The 22,461-nt window shown below is 37.4% G+C and overlaps 1 protein-coding gene across 1 annotated transcript; it reads right to left on the bottom strand.

Moving 5' to 3' along the window:
- Nucleotides 1-3,498: 3,498 nt before the first annotated feature.
- Nucleotides 3,499-15,280, bottom strand: KBTBD8 (kelch repeat and BTB domain containing 8). Its single transcript, XM_027587925.1, has 4 exons — nucleotides 15,183-15,280; nucleotides 14,383-14,593; nucleotides 9,351-10,465; nucleotides 3,499-6,774 (listed from the first exon to the last, which is right to left on the bottom strand). The coding sequence occupies exons 1-4, from the start codon at nucleotides 15,196-15,198 to the stop codon at nucleotides 6,311-6,313; spliced, it is 1,806 nt and encodes a 601-aa protein (XP_027443726.1). The 5' UTR covers nucleotides 15,199-15,280; the 3' UTR covers nucleotides 3,499-6,310.
- Nucleotides 15,281-22,461: the final 7,181 nt, after the last annotated feature.

Genomic DNA, 22,461 nt, shown 5'->3' with positions numbered 1-22,461 from the left:
AGAACATGCCTCACGTATCTCACCTGTAGAAAGAAGCTGGGATCTTATCAACTGAGTCCCATCAGGAATTGGCTGAAGTCTAGTCCTCAGGGGTGTTAACTCTCTGGCACTTCCAGCCTGCCTGACAGTGGACCAAGCAAGGTCCAGGAGCCAGCAAGAATTGCAAGTAGTTGCAATTGGAAGCTGTAAAGGTCAATATGCTTGGGAAGAGTGAGTGCCAGGGGTATATGGGAGGAACACCCACAAGGTCTGCCACAGCCAGTGTATCTACAGAATGGGTAGCAAGGTTGGAAAGTGATACTGGGTAATGTTGGAGAAGTAAGCAAGGGGCCATTTATGTAGCACCTGATGGAAAGCAATTGCTATGTTCTACACTTGGCAGAAACTTATTACCATTTGTTAAGATCACTCTGACTCTTGTACTAGGGATGTATTACTGAGAATGTGGATGTAAGTTGAAGTAGGAATTGTTATGGTGCTGTTGCTACAGTGGAAGACTGGCTTGTAGTGAAAATGGAGAGGAGTGGACAGATATAAATTGCATTTTGTGGGTAGAACTTTCCGGACCTGTTCAATGGCTTGAGTAGATGCAGGGAATGATGGAAATGGAGAATTCAAAGATGTTAAGTTTGAGATGTCTCTACCAACCCAACAGGAGCTATCTAGTAGGCAGCTGGATATGAGTATGGAGCCAAGAATAGAAGTAGGTTTGAAAATACAAATTTGGAAGTCATCAGTATGCAAATGGCATTTAATACCATAGAAATACATGATGTCAGAAGAGAAGAGAAAATTCAGGTAGATGGCAGGGAGATGGGGGAATGCCTATATAGTGACTCCTGTCTTCTCAAAATATCACTGTTCCACTGTTGGTGAGAATGCAAACTGATGCAGCCACTCTGGAGAACAGTATGGAGGTTCCTCAAAATAACATTATTCTGAATGAATCATGGAACTGACCTTGGCTAAGTTCAGGAAAGTTCTCCAGTAGGGGCTGATGGATAGTGGAAAAAGTAGGGGGGAACATGAATTGGCATCTCAATGATCCCAAAAACCTGATAGCAGGGTTCTTGAGCATGAGAGTTTGAATAATAAAGTGGGTGGCTAATGAGAAGTTTATTGCACATTTTGTAACATTTTAATGTTTTAAAATACAAGATTATGGGACACCTGGGTGGCTCAGTCAGTTGAAGGTCTGACTCTTGGTTTCAGCTCAGGTCATGATACAGGGTCATGGGATCGAGCCTTGAGTCAGGCTCCACACTCAGCATGGAGTCTGTTTATCCCTCTCCCTTCGCTCCTCTCCACTGCCCTCCCCTGCCCCCTGCTCTCGCTCTCTCCCTCAAAAGTAAATAAAATCTTTTTTTTAAAAAAATACACAATTGAAAAGAAGTGGAAGTAAATATTGTGTCATGGTTACCTAGTCATACTGGACTGTGCCCCCCTCAGCAGTCATAATACACTGCACACTTTCATGGATTAAAATTTTGCCTTTATGGCATAGCAATTTAAATCTCTAAATGTTTACTTTGTACTTTTCCCTTTCTCTGAAATGGCAGCCATATTGATTCACCTGTCCAAATGTGTAGAGTAGCTTCCTTATGTATTCAGTGTCTGGGCTAAAGCTGGGTTACCAAAAGAGAACAGAAAACCAGCAGACCCATGAGCCAGGTACCCAACTTTCTAGGTTCTGGGATCTTCTACCAGAGAGATACAGGTAGTCAAAATGAAGTGTGGAGAACAAGAATTAAGGACTCATCAACTTGATACTTACTAGAACTGGTAGTAGTTAATGCCACCTCTTCATGTTTACTATTAAAAACACTTGAACTCTGTCTACCAAAGTTCCAAGTCAAGAAGTTTTAGTATATCTTAGAAGCATAAAATGAAAGGAAAATGTACTTTTCCCCCAACTTACATCCATTATATAAAATGCCAAATATCACTTTAAAAAGACAAGCAGATGTTATTTACAGCATTGCTCTGTAGAGTTAGAGATACTAGACCCCTTTTAATTTTTGTATTTGCAAATAATTTGCAAATAAAAAACACAGGCATACAACCAAGATTTTAAAATGGCAAGTCATTTTAAGTTAAGAACCAAAATAACAGTACTCCAAAGCAGTGTTTCCCAAGCCTTTTCTTCTTGTTTTTCTTCACCTTATTTGAGGGACAGAACTCATAACAGTAGCATACTAGCAGAATGATATAAAGATGGAACATCCAGGTGGGGTGACAAAGAGAAGGTATTTTCCTACCTCATCTATTGCCTCATTGAGAATCAATCACGGTAAAAATTCCAGTAGATATTTTAAGTAATAGTATTGGGAAGTAGTGTTGCCTTAGAAAAGCATCTACCTTTTTCTATCCGTTTTGTTTGGAACTAATGGAGCATATAGAAATAGACTAAGGTGAAAGTGGAAATCTTTGTTCTAATCCCAGATGAGCCCCTTATTAATGAGATGACCTTCAGCAATTGACTTCATCTTTGTTTCCTATCAGATAAAACAGTTGATTCTATGTGTTCTACCACCTCTCAGGGTTTTCTAAGACTTAACAGAAAATTCATTTCTTTTTACAAACATTTATTGAATGCCTAGTATATGCTAGGCTCAGATCTGAATAGAACAAATCCCTTGCTTTCATGGAGCTTACATTTCAATCGGGGTAGATATGTGAAAAATAAAGCAGGAAAGGACAGGTGGTATGTATAAGAGCGGAGTTGGGAGTGTTCAGTTTTCCATAAGGTGATTAGGGAAGTCCTCTCTGGAATTTTAATAGTGGCTCGAGTAAAGTGAGTTGTTAGGGCTTCCTTGGCAAAAGACACAGCAGAGACAAAGGCAGTGATGTTGGAAGGGCTTGGCATGCTTCAGGAACAGCAGTCCGTGAGGCTGGAATAGAGTGAGCTGGTGGAATGGTAGAGGAAGTCCAAGAGGTAGGGTTGTGAGGTGTAGATCATTTAAGGAAGGAGTCTGGCTCTCATACCAGAGGAGATGGGAAGCCATCTCCTTCTGCTCCGGTTTGAGCAGAAGAGGGATGTCATCTGACTTGTGTTTTAACAGGATCACTCTGGCTACTGTGTGGAGAACAGAATAGGTTACAACCAGTCAAGGGTGAAGAAGGCAGACAAGATAGGCTAGTTTAGACTCTGGTGGTAGTGGTGCACAGTGGTATGTGGTCAGAGTCTAGGTATATTTTGAAGAAGGGAGAGGATTTTCTGACAGATTGGATGTGAAGTATGAGAGAGGAGTGGAATAACAAAAGTTTAGGCCAAAGCAAAGCAAACAAAGGAATTACTGATATAAGCAAGCTTGCTTTGGAATTTAAAGAGCATTATGTAAGGTGATATTAACCAGTTCATTTTGTACCAGAGGCCAAATATTTGATAGATTAAAATCTTATTCCATTCCACTATAACAGAAGGTATTTCATGTTTTTCACCAACTTTTAATTCTGTGGAACTCACTAGTCAGAGGTCAAGTTACAACAGTGGAAGTTTTTAGTGAGAAAAGATTTTATTATAAGAAACAATGCCATCAGGTAAAAATGCAAAAAATTGTGCAATTATGGCAAAATGTTTAAAAATATCTACACATTTGCCCCCAAAGGACTACAGTACTTACTCCATACCTGAGCACTGAACATTGAATGCCATTTGAAACTGCTTCACATAGGGAAGGAATCTGATTCCTTGCAGAGCACACCCACTTCTCCTCATGCACCAGTGAAATCAGCCTGATGCTTAAGCATCAACTTTGTAGGATAACAGAAAACGAGGGTGGAAAATAAAGAATACAGTTTCTACTTTCCTATAACATAGTTATACCAAGTCCAGTTTTCAATGTGTAAAAAATATATAGGAAAGTGCTACATACATTCTTCAAATGCAAAAGCAAAGTTCAAGTGGGACTGGCATGTTAGCCTATATTTTAATTCTTAGTCCCCATTGTGCCTTTTACTTATATTCTCATCATACTATGCAAATGTACCTTAAATATCTAAACATATATACCCACACAAATTACTAATCTTAGCTCTCTAGGATCTCTTCTGAAATCATTTTAAAAAGTGGCAAAATATCCCAGTTATATAATTTAAACAAATAGTTCTTCATACAAAACTCAATATATATTCTACCCTCATAGCAAATTCTAAACGTTGGCTTTGACACACTATACTTAGATCACACTCCCAATATAAATGGTTATAGCAAAGGATCAACTGTTGTGCAGATGAAGAATTAGCCACAGTATATTATACTCCTATAGATCACACGGCACATGTAAATTGTTAACTCACTGTTCTGTCATGTTTTCAAGTAACACATTTTTCTAAATAAATACAGAAGATTGTCAAAAAGCGGCAGGATATCTTAGATATTCAACAAAGCTTTCAAAAATAAATTACATGAACATCTCTTGCAAAAGTTAGTTTTGTTTTCTCCTCCCCTCCGCAATGCAACACTGGAAAGATGCTTCAAAACACTCACAGCAAAAGCCCCACAACAACATGTAGATAAAGAAAAACAGAAGAAAAACTAGAGAGAAAAAACAGGTGGTTGACAAAGTTTATAAAGAGATTATAGGCATATTATCAAGGCCAATAAGAAACCACATATCCAACTTCCTAAGACTAGATTTTAAAATGTTAATTCTATAAATGCTGTCCACTTTAAATTCTGCTTCAGAAAACGTTCCTTACTTGTAGAGGTCAAGGACAAGCAGTTTGGAAAGTTTCTGAAAAACGAGGTATGTGATGCAAAGAGGCAATGTTTTAAATTTGTTTCACAGTATCACATTACAATTTGTGCAAGAGTTTTTAATACAAACCATGCCAGTTTGTTTTCTTTAAGAGAATCTTCTACTTGAGGACAGACTCTGGGCTATCCCTATATCCTTTATCAATTATTCTAAGCATAGTAAAAAACAAGTTACTGATCCAAATATCCACCTTAGGTTATTACAAATGAGTTGGTTTGTCCTTTATAGTACTATTACCTTTATTTACTATTATTGATTGTTAGAAATTCATCCATTCAATATGAAAAGTGATTTAGTACCTACAATGCTATGGTTCTACTCACTCACCCTTTCCTTTTCAATCACCTTCAGCTAGAACAAGGTTTTCAATGTAAAAATATACATTACTATTAAGTGCAAAAACGAGAAAATGAAAAAAAAAAAGTGAGGTTTTAATGGTCATATGTAACTTAAAAGCCATTAAATTAGACCACTGCAGGAGTTTTAGGTTTTTAGAAAACAAAATTGTAAAAGCAGGTATAAAACTTCACATTATGCTCTGTGCAGAAGAGAAATAAGTTACCTTTCACTGTACCGATAATGAGGGGATGGGGGGAAGATGGGAAAGGAGGTAGGGCAACAAAATGGCCCGTGTTAGTGCAAACTGAGTGTCATGTTCTCATTATTCTAAAACTGAGTCCAGTTAGAGATCTTGCTATCATGTAAGCAGAGAATCTTGTGAAATCATAGGAGTTCAACAGGTAAAGTACTATGCCACAAAACCAGCATACCAACTTGAAAGGTAAGCACAGGCTCAGACAATTTAAACCTATCTAGAAAGACACATGAATTCACTTATACTAGCACCAGCCACCTATGAATGTAAGCCCTTTTCGGGATTTGTAAATAATGAGACAGTGTGAGCACTTGAAAAAGTTATCAACAACAACAAAAAAAACTGCTACCCTAAAACTTTAGCTTAACTTAAAGTTACATGGGAAATATGAAACAATCAGACTAAAAGCTCTTTCTCAGACATATTTGTTTTCCTTCAACCTACGCTAAAAACACATTTAAATCTCAGTACACCTGAAAACAGTACACAAATATATATATAGAATGAGGATCTAAGTGCTTCTCTGTGTTGGAGAGGTCACAGCTAAAGTCCTAGTGATATTGCCTCAAATTTTTACCCGTATTTAAAATAAAAAGTCACATCAGACTAGTTTGGATGTCTCTAACCATAATACCCTAACTGCTAAGAGTGCATAGTTGTTGATTCATCTGGTATCTCAGTGACGAATTATCACAAAATTCTAGAATGAAAATGATTACTTTTATACCAGAAAAAAAAAGGCTGATAATTGCACTTTGTTACCTTTTGCTTAATGAAATGAAAACATCACAAGGATGAAAAGAAATCCCTCCCTATGCCGTAATCTTTAAGAGCACCCATTACCATGTACAAACTCTCTCAGCTTCTTAAATACTGACAGCACTTCTTGGATCATGAAAGACTTAAGTTTCCCCAAGCACAAGATGCCAGTGAGCTCACTAAGGCCTGCCACTCATTAAAGTACTTTCTGAAGACACTGAGGATAGAGTTTAGCAACAGCACATTCAAAATGCCGTCCAAGGTCCCAGAGCCTGTCTGGGGTCTCATATACTTTCATCCATTGGTCAGTGATGTCATCATATTGGTAAAGGGAATTTTTCCTGCTGGTTCTGAAGACATGTTCTTCAACGGTCACTTGAGTAGCTCGAACAAATAAATGCAGTTTATTCTGGAAAAGTACCAGTTTAAGGTATGGATTTATGGACTCATCACATGGAAAGTCCTTTTTCCGAGTCCATTTATTTAGCTCAATATCATAGGCTTCTACAGTAAACATACGTTGATGATTTCCACAGGTTCCAGCTATGTAGTAGATAGAGTCCTTGTATACAGCTGCTAAGCCCTGGATTCTAGGCACAGTCATGGGGGTTAAAAAACCCCAGTAGTCTTTTTGAGGCTCATAGAAGAGGAAAAATTCTCCTAAAAAAAAGAAAGGAAAACAAGAATATGTACATTTACATGTTTCTTTTTGGTTATATGTTGAAAAGTGTAATTTTCCAAATATTTCACTTTCTAAAATATTTCTTGTATAATCTCCAGAGATATATTATATAGCATAAAATAGCTTAAAATTTCTTAATTCCATGGCAGAACATAACATAATAGTCAACCTGAATTAGAGGGTTTATAATAGGGAGGTATAAGGAGTTACTTTGGCTTGAAGGCAGAATAATAGTTGAGAACTTGACTCCATTTATTCTATACACTTGTATATTTCAGAAAAATATATTTTAAGCCAGCTCTAAAAAAGCATTATCACTAATGGTTAGCCGGTAGGATCAAAGTATGCATACAGCTTCATCAGGAATAAGCCACTACACATTTATGTGCTAATTATTTAGTTAGAAGATAGCATATGGAATTGTTCAGATTTATGTCTATGGGCCATTAATATGTTTACTTTAGTGCTGCTATAATGCACAGATAAATACTTAAGAGGAGAAAGCATGGCTTTAATATGATAGAAAACACACAGTTCATGGAGTTGACTTTGGGTCACTTTCAATTCTATTTTGATGATAAAAGGGCGTGCTGAGTCAGACTGCCTATATAAAAATGTCCAAAATAATTAGTGAGATTTACAAGAATTTCGTTAGTTATAACATTTGTAAAAAATCCTTGATTTAAAAATCTGGATCTTTTAGGAACAGATTAAATGATACTCCAATAGCCACATATAGTACAGCATAAGCCTCTATTTATGTCAACTTTATTTATATAAAGAGGCTTTGTTTAGATTAGAAATACCTACTTCTAAATTGAGCTTCCCCTTCAAAACTGTTTTGAACTAGATTTACTCTTATCTACAAATTTAACTGCCTACTTAGTAATAGTGACAATATAATTTGAATTTTTCTTAGAAGAGCTTGTTAAACCACCAGGTTTGGGTTGTACATTACCTTCCCTCATTGACTTTTAACAGGATTCTTAAAAAGACAATAGAAAATAAAAGTTTCTAACACGTACTACCTCTCTACAAATTTCTTATAAAAAGATGACTCACAAAAAAGTTAATTTTTAAAATCTAAAGTCCTCTTAATAACTTAAACCAGATAGGCAATTAAGAAAACTTTTAGAGCCTCAGATTCCTCTTATGTAAAATATAACCTTGGATTAAGCAATGTTCATTCTAGCCCTGAAATTCTATTAATTTGCTGTTACTTTGCTTTATTATTTACATTAATACATAACCTTTACCTTCCAATTGGAAGTCTTTTAATTAATTCTATCAGCTGGTTAGCCAGCAAGACCAAAATATATGTAGCAAAGCATCATCATATTGAATGATATAACCTATCCAACCATACTGGACAGATTATACATCCAGTCTTATATTCCATTATTCAGCAAGACCAACAAACCTAATCATGCCTGTGCCTCTATTTAACTAAAATAAAGTATCACTACCTAGTGATACTCCTTTTGGAGAATTAACTTGATATTGAAGTTTAAACAAATGCGTTCAGGCATTTCTAGTCAAATAAAAGATGAGAGTGAAGAACATATTCTTCTAAATGGTATAAGAGCTAAAAAAAATCATGTGTATTTACACAGGAATCACCCTTTTCTTGTTTTATTAAAGTAATAGTGTGAGGAAAACAAATATAAGCAATTAAGAAACCCAAAAGAGGAATAAGGATGTTGGTATTATCATCACTGTTTTCAACATTCAAGCAACTAAAATGTTTAAGAAACCAAACACAGGGCAAACATTAGTTATCACTAATTAGAACCGTGGATCAAGTATCTTATTTATACTTACTTGGTCCTTCTTTCTACTCCTACTACATGATCTTTGCCAGAATACTAGCCTTCAACAGTTTAAACAAAAAATTTTTTAAAGCTAAGTATATTAGATAGTCCCTCTTATAATAGCAAATGTAAAGAAAAAGGTAACATCTCAAATCTTTTCAGTGAAAAAACTTGAAAACATATTATGGAAGATATCGTATGCTGCAGTGAAATTAAAATCTAAAGACTGTAATTTCAAACTCTTTATAATTAAGTTTCATAACCTTTGCAATCATAAGGTTTATCACAAAATTCTTTGTTCTTTTTCCTCTTTTAAACTAATCCCATAAGTTCCATAAAAAGTAGCTGCTACAACATCTCTTGATTATGTATTACTGAAGAGTAAAACAGTCTTGTATCAAGCTTAGAGTCTTAAAAATGGCTCTGAATGTCCTCCCAAAATGCTGAACTAGGATTCACTAAATTATGTTTTCAAAAATACTTATCCTCCATGATGTCAAAACACAGTAAGAACATAAAAAACTTACAGGATCATTTTAGTAACTTAAAGATGCCTGCCTTTTTTGATTCAAAAGTTTATTGCCTTTATACATCCTTTAAAGAACAGACTGTTGCAACAAACGGTTTATGATAAGAAAGCCAGAGGAGTCTCAATTAAGAACAAACATCTGTTTTAGTATAAGTAAGGAAACCACGTTTGACCTGCTCCCCTCTCCTGGAGAATTAACCAGTCAGGCACCTACCCTGTAAAACATAGATCTTCTCTTTGTACTCCACAGCGTTATGAAACTCCATTGCAACAGGCATTGCGCAAACGCTGGTCCAGCAATTCTCTCTGCTGTCATAGCACTCCACGGATTTCAGTGAGTTTCTCCCGTCACCTTCATAAACACGACCTCCAATTGCATACATCTTACCACAGCAATACACCAGTTTGCAGCCTATTCTGGCTCGCAGCAAGGGGGGTTTGGAAAGCCACCTATTGGTGGAATGGTCATACATCCAGAAATCATTTTCTGCCTTATGGTCGATGGAGACCTCGCTGCTGCTGGGCCGGTACCCTCCTGCAATGTAAATGTCATTATCTGGTGATACAAGAATCCCAACTTCTCTTAGATCATTTGGTGGTTTGCATAGCTTAAACACTCTTCCTGTGACTATATCTAGACAAGGCACTGTTTGCTTCTTTCCTGAGTGTTTGTGGGCAGCATCAAAACATATGATCATTTCAGATGCAGTCATTCCAAGTCTCTGTGTGCAGCCATTGGTATTGGATGGGCCCTTTTCTACATAGCTTTTGGCTATAGCCTGTGCAAACTGAGGTGGAATTTTCTCTATAAAGGCATCTTCCATCAGAGGAAAACGTATGCATTTGGCAAAAATTTCTGGAAGATGCACTTCTCTTTCATTCTGTTCATGTTCAAACCACCTTACGATGCTTTCATAAACATGCTCTTCTCGGGCTACATTTAAATCATCACTGTCTAGGATACTTATCAGTTGGTCTTTTGTCAACTGGAGAAACTCTTGTTCTTTGGTGACACACAGGAACTTTTTACGAATGTATTCTTTTGATCGATCTCCAAGTTCCTGATGACCATAATGATCAGCAAAGATGAAGACCCCAATAGAATTCTGTGGGTCTAAATGACTGATCATGTACTTAGCACATTGGTCTTGGATGGAAGGAATCTGGAAGATGCTAGCTGCAGTGAACAAGGCTTGAACATTGGCCTCTGTCAGAACCACTCTGGAGGTGTAGGCATAGTTCAACACTAAATCCATTGATTCAGCTTCAACACCAACTATTCGAACTTCTTTTTGAGTACTTTCTGTAAGGCCGCTAGTGAACATGGATCTAGGAAGGAAAGAGTGGTTAATAGTATATGTGCACTCCAAATAAAAATTATTGTGACAAGTTTTTTGAAGTATACAGTTACCACAAAGATAACCTTGGAGACTGAAAAATACTTCCTAATGTGTTTCCTGATATTCTGAATGGGGGTAAAAGCTGATCATCTAGCATAAGGATTCAATCTAGCTAATCTCAAAAATTCTATTCTCAGGGCCAGTCCGCTTTTTTTCTTTTTCATTTTTTTTAAATTTAAATTCAATTAGCCAACATATAGTATATCATTAGTTTCAGACATAGAGTTCAATAATTCATCAGTTGTGTATAACACCCAGTGCTCATCATATCACATCCACTTTATGCCAACACTGAAAAAAAGAGAGTATACCTAATTAAAGCACACTGAAAGATGGCATGGACTATTCCGGGACACCTTATTTTCCTTGGAGCCCCTATCCAGGCTTCTGGTCAAGTTGCCTTATGGACTTGAGATCTTAACTCGCCAGACCAATCAGGAAATTTAATACCTATAGGTGTCAATGTGACACATTAGCATATATAGACTGTCTGATTAAACTTTTCATGTCCCAGTGGAAATGTACAAGGCAACTTGTCCCTGAAATACATCTTTAAAAATTTGATCTCAGAAAGACAAGATGTTCTTCAGAAGTTCATATTCTCTACCTACTTCCTTTTAAAACTATGATCTTTTGAATGCTTCCTTAATCATTATAAGGAATATAAAGAACAACACTTCAGGGGTGCCTGGGTGGCTCAGGCGTTAAGTGTTTGCCCTCGGCTTGGGTCATGATCCCGGGGTCCTGAGATCGAGCCCCGTGTCAAGGGCTCCCTGCTCTGCAGGAACCCTGCTTCTCCCTCTCCCACTCACCCTGCCTGTGTTCCCTCTCTCACTGTCTCTCTCTCAAATAAAATCTTTATTAAAAAAAAAAAGAGCATCACTTCACTTTCTCTTGGACATTTTGAAAACCTTTACGTAAAGAAATATACTCAATTTTCTCAAAGCTACCATATTTTACCTATGTATATCTGAATATAAATAAAGATTATAGTAGGGTTAATAGAATGCATACTTCTAAAGAGAGTTTAAGAATTAATTGATGCTTTGGAGATAATGGTTTTGAAAATCCCAAGCTTTTGCCTTTGAAAGCAAATTTATTTATTTATATACTTACTTAATTCTAATATAAAATATCTGTGTATTTATGGGACTTTCTTGACCAAAACATTAAGTAGCCAAAAGCCTGGCTCTGTATTTTAGTATTTGTCCTTTATATACATCATTTGCCTTTTTTCTCCTCCTTTAAGGTTTCTTTCTAGGCTGTTCTTAAAATTAAATATAAAAATCAAATCAAAGTTCTTTTAAAAAGCCTTTTGGGAAAAGGGTTGTGTGCCCTAGGGTGCTTAGTAAATGTCTGTTGAAAAAACTGACCTGACATTGGTGATAAAGTTCTTTATACAGATCCGGACCCCTCTCATTTTGAAGTGCTAGGTTATAAAAAAATATATATCCTTAAACAGTTAATTTTAAAATATAATGAGAAACATGGGGATATACATGGGTACAAGGATCCAGCTTGCTACCTGGATGAACCATCTCTGAGTCCTACTTTGACTTCTACAACATAAATTTTAAGCTTAATATCACACAGCCTTTTTTTCATGATTGAAAACTAGATCTCCCAATGTATGAGCTGGTTTTCCATTTCAGGTGCTGAAAAACACAGCTATCCATACATCTACCAATTAAAAAGAAAAATAAAGCCCTTCATTAGGCAAAGATTAACTCCCAAAGGAGAATATTACCACATACCCCTTCATCATGGGAACTCTACTGACTTGAATAGGCTGGCCTCACAGACAGGAGCAGTGTGACACTTTATGAGCTCTCCTCTGTTCTAACAGGATCCTTCTGTAAATGCCACATAAAGATGGAACATTTCCTCGCACAAAATCCTGAGCAGTAGAAAGTTTCCAATAATCATGCAAATTTTAATTCTGACAAGTCACTGGGATCATGAAACAGCCATGCCAGATTTCAAGCTATTTTTTTTCCACCAATGATGCAAGACTTAGAAACTATTAAGTACGTCTTCCTAGATCTCACATAAGGAGCAGCACCAGTGCCAAGAAACTTCTGTACAAAAACCTCTAGCAAGAGATAAGAACCTAATCCTTGAGTTTTCTAGCCAAATACCTTCATCTGAATTCATGTATCTTATGCTTAGGAAGTTTTCCAACCATTTCCTTAATTTCTTGTAATTATGAAAATCTACTGTAGCATACTTCTTTTAAAGTGATTTGTCTAAGTGTTCAAACTAATTTTAATTACAAGCCAGAGTATAAAATTTCAGTAAAATACAGGCATTTTTACTTTCAAGTTTCAATTTTTTTTAAACTCTTCAAATCTAATATACAATAGAAACTTCTCAAAGGCAACTTTAAAGAGACCTACTCTCGTTCATTAAAAGTCCTAACAGTGACTAAGAAGCCTGACTTGGAATCAAATCTAGCCTCTGCCACTTAGTAGTTAGATGATTCAGGAGGTCATTTAACTTCCCCAAACCTCAGTTTTTCACATGTAAAATAGGAATTGTGCAGAGACATAATGGTAAAGATATATAAAGCAATATATGTAAAGTAAGCTTAGCCCAGAACTTGGTAAGCAGTAATTATGACATATATTTAAATGCACAGATGAACTAACCATATCTAATGAATAGTCTAGATAAGCGAATCCCACCAGTAGTTTCCATTACCAGGCCAAACTTCATACCTTCTGTGTATATGAGTTTCTTCTTTTTTTCCTTCCAGCTCACTCCCTTGTGATGGTTAATACTTAACAGTCCAATGACCTATCCCTAGGCAAGTCTAAATGGTTACATCATAAGCATCAGACTGAAGTGACTATATTTAACCCAGTATTCTGAGAAAGAGGAACCAGAAACTACCGTCTGGAACATTATACTGCTATATGCCCTACAAAGGTAAGCACCTTCAAAAGAAAAAACAAAAACAAACAAAAAAAAACACCTTTAGAGTGTAGTTGAGATGCTCTCACTGTCATTCAGGCACAATTTTTGAACACCGAAAGGCTTAAAAAAGTGAGCACTTGAAACAAAAGAAGTTAAAGCAGGAAATTGTCTTTATCAGTGATCTCTTCTCAAAGTATGAAATTCTTTGTTAAACCCCAGTTTTGAAATTTTACTGTTCCAACGTTTTGATACACAAAGAAGAATGTAATGAAAATGAAAGCTTAAAAACACTTCTGGAAATCATGGAAATAATCATTAGTCTGAAGCCCAAGATACATTCATTCATTTTTATTTCATTGCTTTAACTCCCATGGCATTAAAACAATCTACTGAATGGTAATTTGTTTTCAAAAGAATGCACTATTATGTTTTAAATTCTAAGGGTTACATTCACCAGAGAACTACGCCTCATGGATAAATTTTTGGAACAAATTCGATATCAGCACCAACCACTAAAACTTTCAGTGATGGAAATGCTCTACATCTGGGCTGTACAACTGGCAGCTACTACCTACATGTGGCTACTGGGCACTTTAAATGTCGTTAGGTTGCCTGAGGAACTGAATTTTTAATTTTATTTAATTTAAAACAATGACTGAGCAGCACAAGTCTAGATTTTGTAGTTATATACCTGAAACAAACAAAAATATACTCACTAACTTAATAAACCAACGACCTGAATTCTAGAAGAATCCGTCAAGTCAAAAGCCAGGGTTCAATAAATAGGGCCTGTTATTTATTTTCAGGAAACAAACTCATTGGTTTCATTTAATTGTCTCATTTCCGTTTTATAATCAAGTGGGCAACCCTGAGGGATAAAGAAAGGGAACTCGATGAGGCTATCAACAGAAGTTTCTACCATTATCATACCTGAAGTAAGGGCTGATTGCAGCAAGAACGTTTCTATGACAGGAAAATGTTTTCCCGTGATCCACTTCCACTACAATGTCTGTCAACTGTCCTTCATCGTACATTGTTTTGAGTTGCTTAAGAATACTGCACGCATGGAAGGGGTCCATGGCATCGTTGGCTGTGTCTGAAGACGGAATCCCATTCGGTGTTGGGGAAGACTTACTTAAATCTAGGAGAAAAATCGTACAACCACAAGAAGTTCGGAGCCAGTTACGGCATTCACGGCTTACCCCCCGCCAACCCCGTACTCCCCGCCTACAAAAATACATATATGTATATATACACCACCAAATGGGGCCGCGGGGTGAGATCTGGGAGAGAGAAAGAGCTGCGATGCAAGTTCAAACCCCAGCTTGCTCCTCCGGGAGCCCGGCGAGCCCGATGCCCCGTGCTCGCGGAGGGACTGTGCAGGCAGAACAGGCGCGGTGTCTGCGGCGACTCCGCCGAGAGCCAGAACGTCCCAGCCAAGAGCGGAGGGCAGAAGCCTCATGAGGGAAGCTCGATGGATGGCGGCCGCCAGTGCCCCCTCAACCGCCTGCTGAACTGGTCAAAGTGGCGGCGGGTACCCGGCCTCCCCATCGCTGCCCCGCCGGACCGCCCACCGCCCTCCACGCCATCCATCCTCCCTCCCCTCATCCCTCTCCACCTCCCCATCCTTCTCTCCGGCTCTTCATCGCCACCTCCTCAGCTCGCAACCTGAGCCTGGACCCCGGCCCACCTCCCCCGCAACACACCTCCCTAGCCACCACTAGACCCACCTGCCGACGCGGCCATTTCTCCACGGGGCCCCGGCTCCAGCTATTTAAAGAGGAAATGTCATTTCGCTTCTCTTGCTCCCGGGTTCCGGCTCTTCTAAGCTTCACCTGGCCAATGGGGTGGCCTATGCATCCGGCTCCGCCCCTAGCCTCCAAGTTCCGTGTTCCGATTGGCCATGGTGTGCGCAAGGCCTTTCGGGAAGTGTAGTTTTATTGACCCCGCTCCCGCGTGGTCCGAGTAGGGCGGAGGCCTACGCCTGTGATTCTTATTGGCTGGTTGTGGCGGAGGTGGAGAGCTGGGAACTCGCCAGCCTGTGTCTGTGGGGCGCGCAGTGCCTGCCGGAAGAGGTAGTCTTCTGCCTGAGGAGAGCTGTCATTCTGAGGGGCTAGGGTAGGGAAAGCTCTTGAAGTGCAAATTTCCCCATTTTCGGCCTCTCTCTAGGGCCCTGGCCCTTTATTTATTATTATTTTTTTTTTTTTTACCTTGTCCTTCATTCCCTAAACCTCTCGCCAGTGACTAGTTTCTGGTATGAAAACGGACTCTGCGTGAGGGCTGTGAAACCAGAAAAATTTGGAAATGGACAAGAGGGCTGTTGTCCAAAAATGCGAAGGAAATCTGACACTCCACCCTGAAGTAAAATATCAGGAGGCCCAGAAGCAAGCCATCTCTGATGAGTCACCTGTGACACCCAATTGAAATAGCATCGCCTTGGCCGAGTGCTCTGGTTTCTACAGATTAATTTGGTCTGGTTACAACGGCTACTCAGGATCTTTAACTCCCACTCATGCCTTGCTTTTCTCCAACACCCAGAGAACACCTGTTCCACTTTTAAGAGCGCGTGAACAGTATAGAAGGACTCAAGATGCTTTCCTTTTTTGCTCCTGGGAACTGGATACTAAATAGTCTGAGATTTCCTTTGAAGAAATATTGGAGGGTGCCCTGAGCCTGAGCCAGGCATCCTTACTGAAGCCCTGGTTCTTTCCTTACTAAATATGTGAACTTAGATAAGACCTTTTAATTCTTGAGCACCGAGGTTCTTCACCTGTACCATGTGAATAATGATTACTATTCTATCTGCCTCACAGGCTGCAAGCTTTTTGAAAGAAAGCAGAAATTTTACTGTTGGCATGTTTTGATTTACTTGTGTTGTATTTCTAGCATGTAACAGGGTGCCTGGCACCTTGTAGTTACTTAATATTTTATAATAAATGTAAAGCACAGATGAGCTAACATTGGTTACTTAATATTTTATAATAAATGTAAGTCACAGATGAGCTAACATTGGAAATGCTGTTTGTAGACCACTAAAATGTAAGTATTATCAGTGAATCGGAAGGAATTTTTAGTAAAGATATATTTAGTCTATGTGCATAGCTTTTCTAACACTGAAAAGATCAAACAGTTGAGCTTCTTGATAAAGGATTTGGAATTAAAGATGTGATTGAAAAAGAGAAGGATGAAAAACAATCCAGCTCTCCTAGCTCCGCTGAAAACTTTAGAGCTCAGAATACTATAATTCCAGTCAAGTTAACAAGAATTGGTGTTTCCTTGGGGCTGAGATATACGAACACCGATATGTACTGTGTCTACACCCGGACTGTATCCTGTAAACCCTGTCTGCACAGCTCTGCATGGATAAAATTGATTTAACTTCTGTTACTCAGAACTTTAAATTTCCATTTTTTTATGATCTCAATGCTATTGCTTTCTAAGTTATGAAAATGGTAGAGGTTTCTTCACTCACCATGTTGAACATATTAAGACAAAAAGGACATCAATCCTTAGAGATTTAGCAAATAAAAATACAGGACATGCAATATTTAGGACATAACTAAGGTAAAATATTTGTTATCCAAAATTCAAATTTATTTGGGCGTTCTGTATTTTATCTGGCAACATTTTCAAACCTGTTAAAATATAGATTTTCTTGTTTGCAATTTGTTTTTGTCCTCATCATGTATCTAAGCCTTAAGAAATTTGGCCAGTTTTCTTTTTCACTTAATTCTTATCTAATGAACAAACAGACTTGACAATATTGCTTAATTGATTAAAAGGAAGTTTTTGATTCTTTGACCCACAAAAATTTCTGAATTTGGGGGTGGCAGAATACAAAGAACAAAGGCCAATCTAAATATAAATAGGGGAAAAAAGTGAACATTTATAATTACAAGGTTGCCATTTATATGGCAGTCTAGAGACTGTAAATAGACTCCATTCTACTGGGCAGATGGCATTACATAGTAAAGATTTCATCATCATTAGAAATGCATTAAAAAAAAGAATAAGGTGGAGGATGTAAAAATTGAGCCAATAGTCCCACACTATTCATTCTCAATGATCTTTAAGAATACAAAGGAGATTTTGTTTCAGGGTTGATACTAAACAGCCAAAGGCTACGGCTTTGTTTTCAAATAGCTCTAATTTGTAATTTTATAAGAACCTACTGCCAATCTAGAAAGGCAGCCGCAAAAGTAAACCAGTTTTCTTAATGCATTAAGTACTATATTGTCCTATGGAGCAATTTCTCATATATTTACAATTTAAAGTAAAATTTAGTAAGGATGAAAATTGAAAAAGCAAACCAGATATTTGAATGACCTGTATTTAGTTCAAATTAGATACTTAGAGCTTTATTATTTTAATATTTATTACCTAGGAACTAAAAGGAAAGATGTTTGTTATACTCATAGTTGAGAGTAGAAAAGTCTTTACATTAAAATTCTAGCAGAAATGAAGGATTGTGAAAACAGCGAATTTGGAAAATGAGAAAATCGCATAGTCACCTTGCTTCATTTTGGGGTTTTTTTATGCTTCTACTTTAAGAGAATGACTTCTAGCAATTATCAGCTATGCCTAGGCTACTGTTGATATTAATACCACACAACACAAAAATGATAGCAACCCTGATGAAGAAGGTATAAACGAAAGGGGACATCACTCTGCAAATCGATTCTGCCATTTTCCAATTTCCCTCTTCAGTACCGGCTGAGGTTGTGAAATTGACCAGAGCAATATAAAATGAAAGTAAAGAGAAAATGCCTGTGACTGTTACCTTTTAACAAATGACATCCTTCTATATTTATCTTTCTCAGGCTATAGCTATAGCAAAATGTGATATTTTTCCTTGCTAAAGACTTTTATGTTACTGTATGCTTTAAATGAAGCAACAGAAGTTATTATTTGATTATAAATTTCATATAATATCACATACTGAAAAAGTGAGTTTTTGTAATGTCTAGAACCTTGTATATTTCATAAGATTTCATTTCTTTTAAATACAAAACTCTAAATAGATAGTAACATCAGGCTTCTTGATTGTACATTACTGGCCTCTGTTTTAATTTTTGAAAATTTATTTTTAAGTAATCTCTACACCCAATGTGGAGCTCAGAATTATGACCCTAAGATCAAAAAGATCAAAAGTCACATGCTCTTCCACCTGAGCCAGCCAGGTACCCCCCGTATGTTAAGTTTAATTCCCTTGAGGTGATGTGAGGCTTCAACATGGTAGGAACTAGAAGACTGCCTTTTGTGAGTCACTGAATTGGATCATACTGAGGGTTATTGAAACACATTAATTTGTCTCTTAAGTGTTTGAAATTTAGCATGTACATGAAAAACAAGAGATTGTCAAACTAGTGGCAGGGATATTCAATTCTTCAAAAATATTTATTACTACCTACCAATCTGCATTCTGGGCAGGCACTGTATAAACTAATGTTCCTGAAATCAAAAACAATAGTTATCTATTATATGGAGAGATAGAGATAAAGACTGAATGTTTATGTTCCTTCAAAATTCATGTTGAAACCTGATCCCCAGTGGGATGGTATTTGATGGGAGAGCCCTTGGGAGGTAATTAGATTATGAGGGTTGAGCCTTCATGAATGGGATTAGTGCCCTCATAAAAGACACCCAGAGAGTTTCCACCACATGAGGACACAGAGAAGAGAGCCATTCGTGAAACAGGATAGGAACCTCACTAGAAACAAAATCTGCCAGAGCCTTGATCTTAGATTTCCCAGACTCCAGAACCGTGAGAAATTTCTATTGCTTGTAAACCAACTCATCTATGGTTTCTGTATAGCAGCCTGACTAGACTAAGGTGTGTGTGTGTGATATAAGGTATATAGGATTCACATGTGTGTGATTCCTAACCTCAAAGACCTTATGATTTATCCATTGAGATAAAACATGAAAATTCACATTTTCACATGAAAATCAATATTCACATGAAAAATCAACTAAAAAATGAGGACAGAGGGCATCCTGTAGTTAGAATAAAATAAGTATTTCACAAAATTAAAATTAAGGATTTCAGAAGAAGATATGAGAATTTTTCCACCTGGTGTGGAATTTCAGCTGGGCATCAATGGAGGATACACCACAGAAATATTCACAAAAGGAATAGTGTATGTTCTTACCCATTTGCTGTATCTTGGCTTGACCTATAAGATAAAGCATTAATTCGTTCATACTTTAAGACTCATAGGGCTTAATTCAGGGCTTGAACAAAGAAAAGGTAACACTTGGCTATGGCTATGTGTTACCTACATTATTTCACTTAATATCATGTTTTAATTAAATTTTATAAGAACAGTGTTAGAAATGAAGAGACTAAATCCTAAAGAATTTAAATAACGTGTCCACAGTCATAGAGAGATCTTTGGCTCCAAAGGCAACTCTGTTGATAACAGTATATAAAGGTCCCTAGGTATAAGACAGAGCATTGAAAATAAGATGTTGTAGAATTTTTTTCTCCATTAAACAAATCTAGTTCTGTATCAAACTACGGTCAATTAGTATCTGCTAGTATTTACCATGAATGGACAGTACTACTGGTATAGGTTTGAGATAATTTTATGCCCCAAGAAATGGAGAAAAAAAATCTAAGTCAGAGGGGAAATAGTTACACTGTTAATTTGACTTTGTCAGACTAAACTGATAGATTTTGAGGTATAATAATGTAGTATTTTTATCTTTCCACTACATAATTAAATAAAATGATTAAATATGCATATATATGATTAATTATTAATATTTATTAAGTTGACTATGCTTCACTATTTTACTGCAAGACTGAATTATTGTACAAGACTAGAGACTGAACGGAATTACCCTATTGGACCCTTAAGTTATTTGACAATATTTAAGCTTACAATCACTGTGAGAGCCAAGGCCACTCTCAAATGTGAGACATCAACACCCTTCCCTGTTTGAAGATTAGCTTATAATCCAAATGGAATGAAATGAATTAAACAATGATTGTTGATTCTTTCTAACCTCAATCATGATCTGAATTTTTTTTTAAGCTCATGAAATCACCTAAAAGCCAAATGGGAAAGAATATCAGTGGGCAGTAGTCTTTAGCGTGTAGACACAGGAAATGAAATTCTTGTGGAATAGGCATCAGAAATAGGAAAGGAGTACATTAAACACAGCAGAGAAAACACAGAGGATAAGGAGTTAATTGTACTTTAATCCCCCAAATAATCAAATATTTATAAAGCAAATTTGTTGGTGTACCACAATAATTGCAGGGATATTTAATTTTTATTTCTGGTTGTTTTACCATAGGGCTTCTGAATCTCAGCACTACTGACAATTGCTGCCAGATTACTCTTTGTGGTGGGAGGCGGCGGGGGGGGGGGGGGGGGCGGTAGTGGCTATCCTGTGCATTATTAGGTACTTAGCAGCATCCCTGGTCTTTACCACCAGATGCCAGTAGCACCTCCCACAAAGATGTGACAACTAAAATGTCCCCAAAGATTCTCAAATATCCCCTATGGGGAAAATTGTCCCAAGTTGAGAACCACTAAATCATTAAATAAAATGGTTAAATATATATATATATATATATATATAAAATTAATGATTGCTAGTAATGACTGCAAGTAATTTTTTTTTTATTTTTCATGGCATATTAACCTATTTGCAGCTTATTCATAGTTAAACCTGAGCAGGAACCTGTGATACAGCTATTTTCCCACTTCAATACTGTGGCATAGGCTCATCATCAGTGATCTCTAGCCTTGCCAACAGTACGAGAAGAGGAATCAAACCACCCTCATAGGTGTTGTGAATGCAAATGTCTGGGACATTAAAACCCGTATGTATATGTAAGGATAGACCAAAGTATGGGATTGATAACAAACAACCCCATACCTCCAGTAGCTTAAATCACCAAAATTTCATTTTTCACTCTTGCTAATGGTCAACACAGGCAAGCAGGGATTCTGTTCACTGCAATCACTCAAAGACCCAGACTGATGGAGCAGCCACCATGCAAATGTTCTTGGTCACTACACCAGAAAGAAAATGAAGGTGCCAAGAGCAGGCTGCCCCAAGATAGGCCACTCTTGTATGGACATTATTTTGAGTTAAAAGAAATCAAAACCCAGCAGATTCAGGAACAGCTCTTTACCTCCCACTCAATTGCCTGCTATTGACAAAGAACTTTTAACAAAGATTCCTCTTTACCGAAGAAATTTAGCTACATAACAGGGAGAACTTTGTTTTCTGAACATCTCCTCCCACCTTCCTGCTAATGGTCTTTGTCTCCTTTGTATTCTCAAACATCTACCCCTCTCTTAGCTCATATAAGTATCCTATTGCCTCACTGTCTTTGGAATTTCATATTTGTGTGGATTCTCCATACTTATGCTATTAAATTTGATGTTCTCCTGTTTATCTATTTCACGTCAATTTGATTCTTACTCCAGCTAAAAGGACATTGAAGGGCAGAGGAAATACTCCCTCCTTAACAAGAGCATATGGTAAACTGTGCCCTGGGTTTTAAAGTTTTCATCTGGAAAGACATGCATCACTTCCCTTCCCATTTCATTTGCCAAAAAAAGTCATCTGGCCACCCTTAACTGCTCCTACAAATAGGATAGGAAGTCCAATTCTACCATTCTCAGAAGGAGGAAAGCCAGAAACCAGCATCAATGAGGAACATACCATGCAAGGACTATGCTAAACACTTTTAGTGACACAAGAATAGATAATGCCTAGTACCCACTCTCAGGAACCTGGCAGTTAAGAAGGGAATCTACAGCGTACACACATAGGACTTTAAAGCAAGCCAGCAGTGGCTAAGGTCACTTTTCCCCATCACGTGGAACCAAAACCATCTATCACAGGAGTTCTCCACCAGGGTGAATTTGTCGCCCAGAGGATATTTTTGGTTGGCACATTTTGGAGTGTTGCATGGGAGCCAGGGAGTTTGCTAAATATCCTATAATTCACAGCACAACTCCCCCAAAAAAGAATTATTTGGCC

The sequence above is a fragment of the Zalophus californianus genome, chromosome 1 (assembly GCF_009762305.2).
Source record: "Zalophus californianus isolate mZalCal1 chromosome 1, mZalCal1.pri.v2, whole genome shotgun sequence".
Lineage (NCBI taxonomy): Eukaryota > Metazoa > Chordata > Mammalia > Carnivora > Otariidae > Zalophus > Zalophus californianus.
Note: the sequence above shows the minus strand (reverse complement) of the source record. Positions and strands in the feature narration are given on the sequence as shown.

Excerpts from the sequence above, each read along its gene's own strand:
- KBTBD8 (XM_027587925.1), bottom strand. Across the intron at positions 10,466-14,382 it reads GCAATCAGCCCTTACTTCAG|ATCCATGTTCACTAGCGGCC; the intron begins GTATGATAATGG and ends TTTCCTTCCTAG. Across the intron at positions 6,775-9,350 it reads GAAGATCTATGTTTTACAGG|GAGAATTTTTCCTCTTCTAT; the intron begins GTAGGTGCCTGA and ends TCTTTTTTTTAG.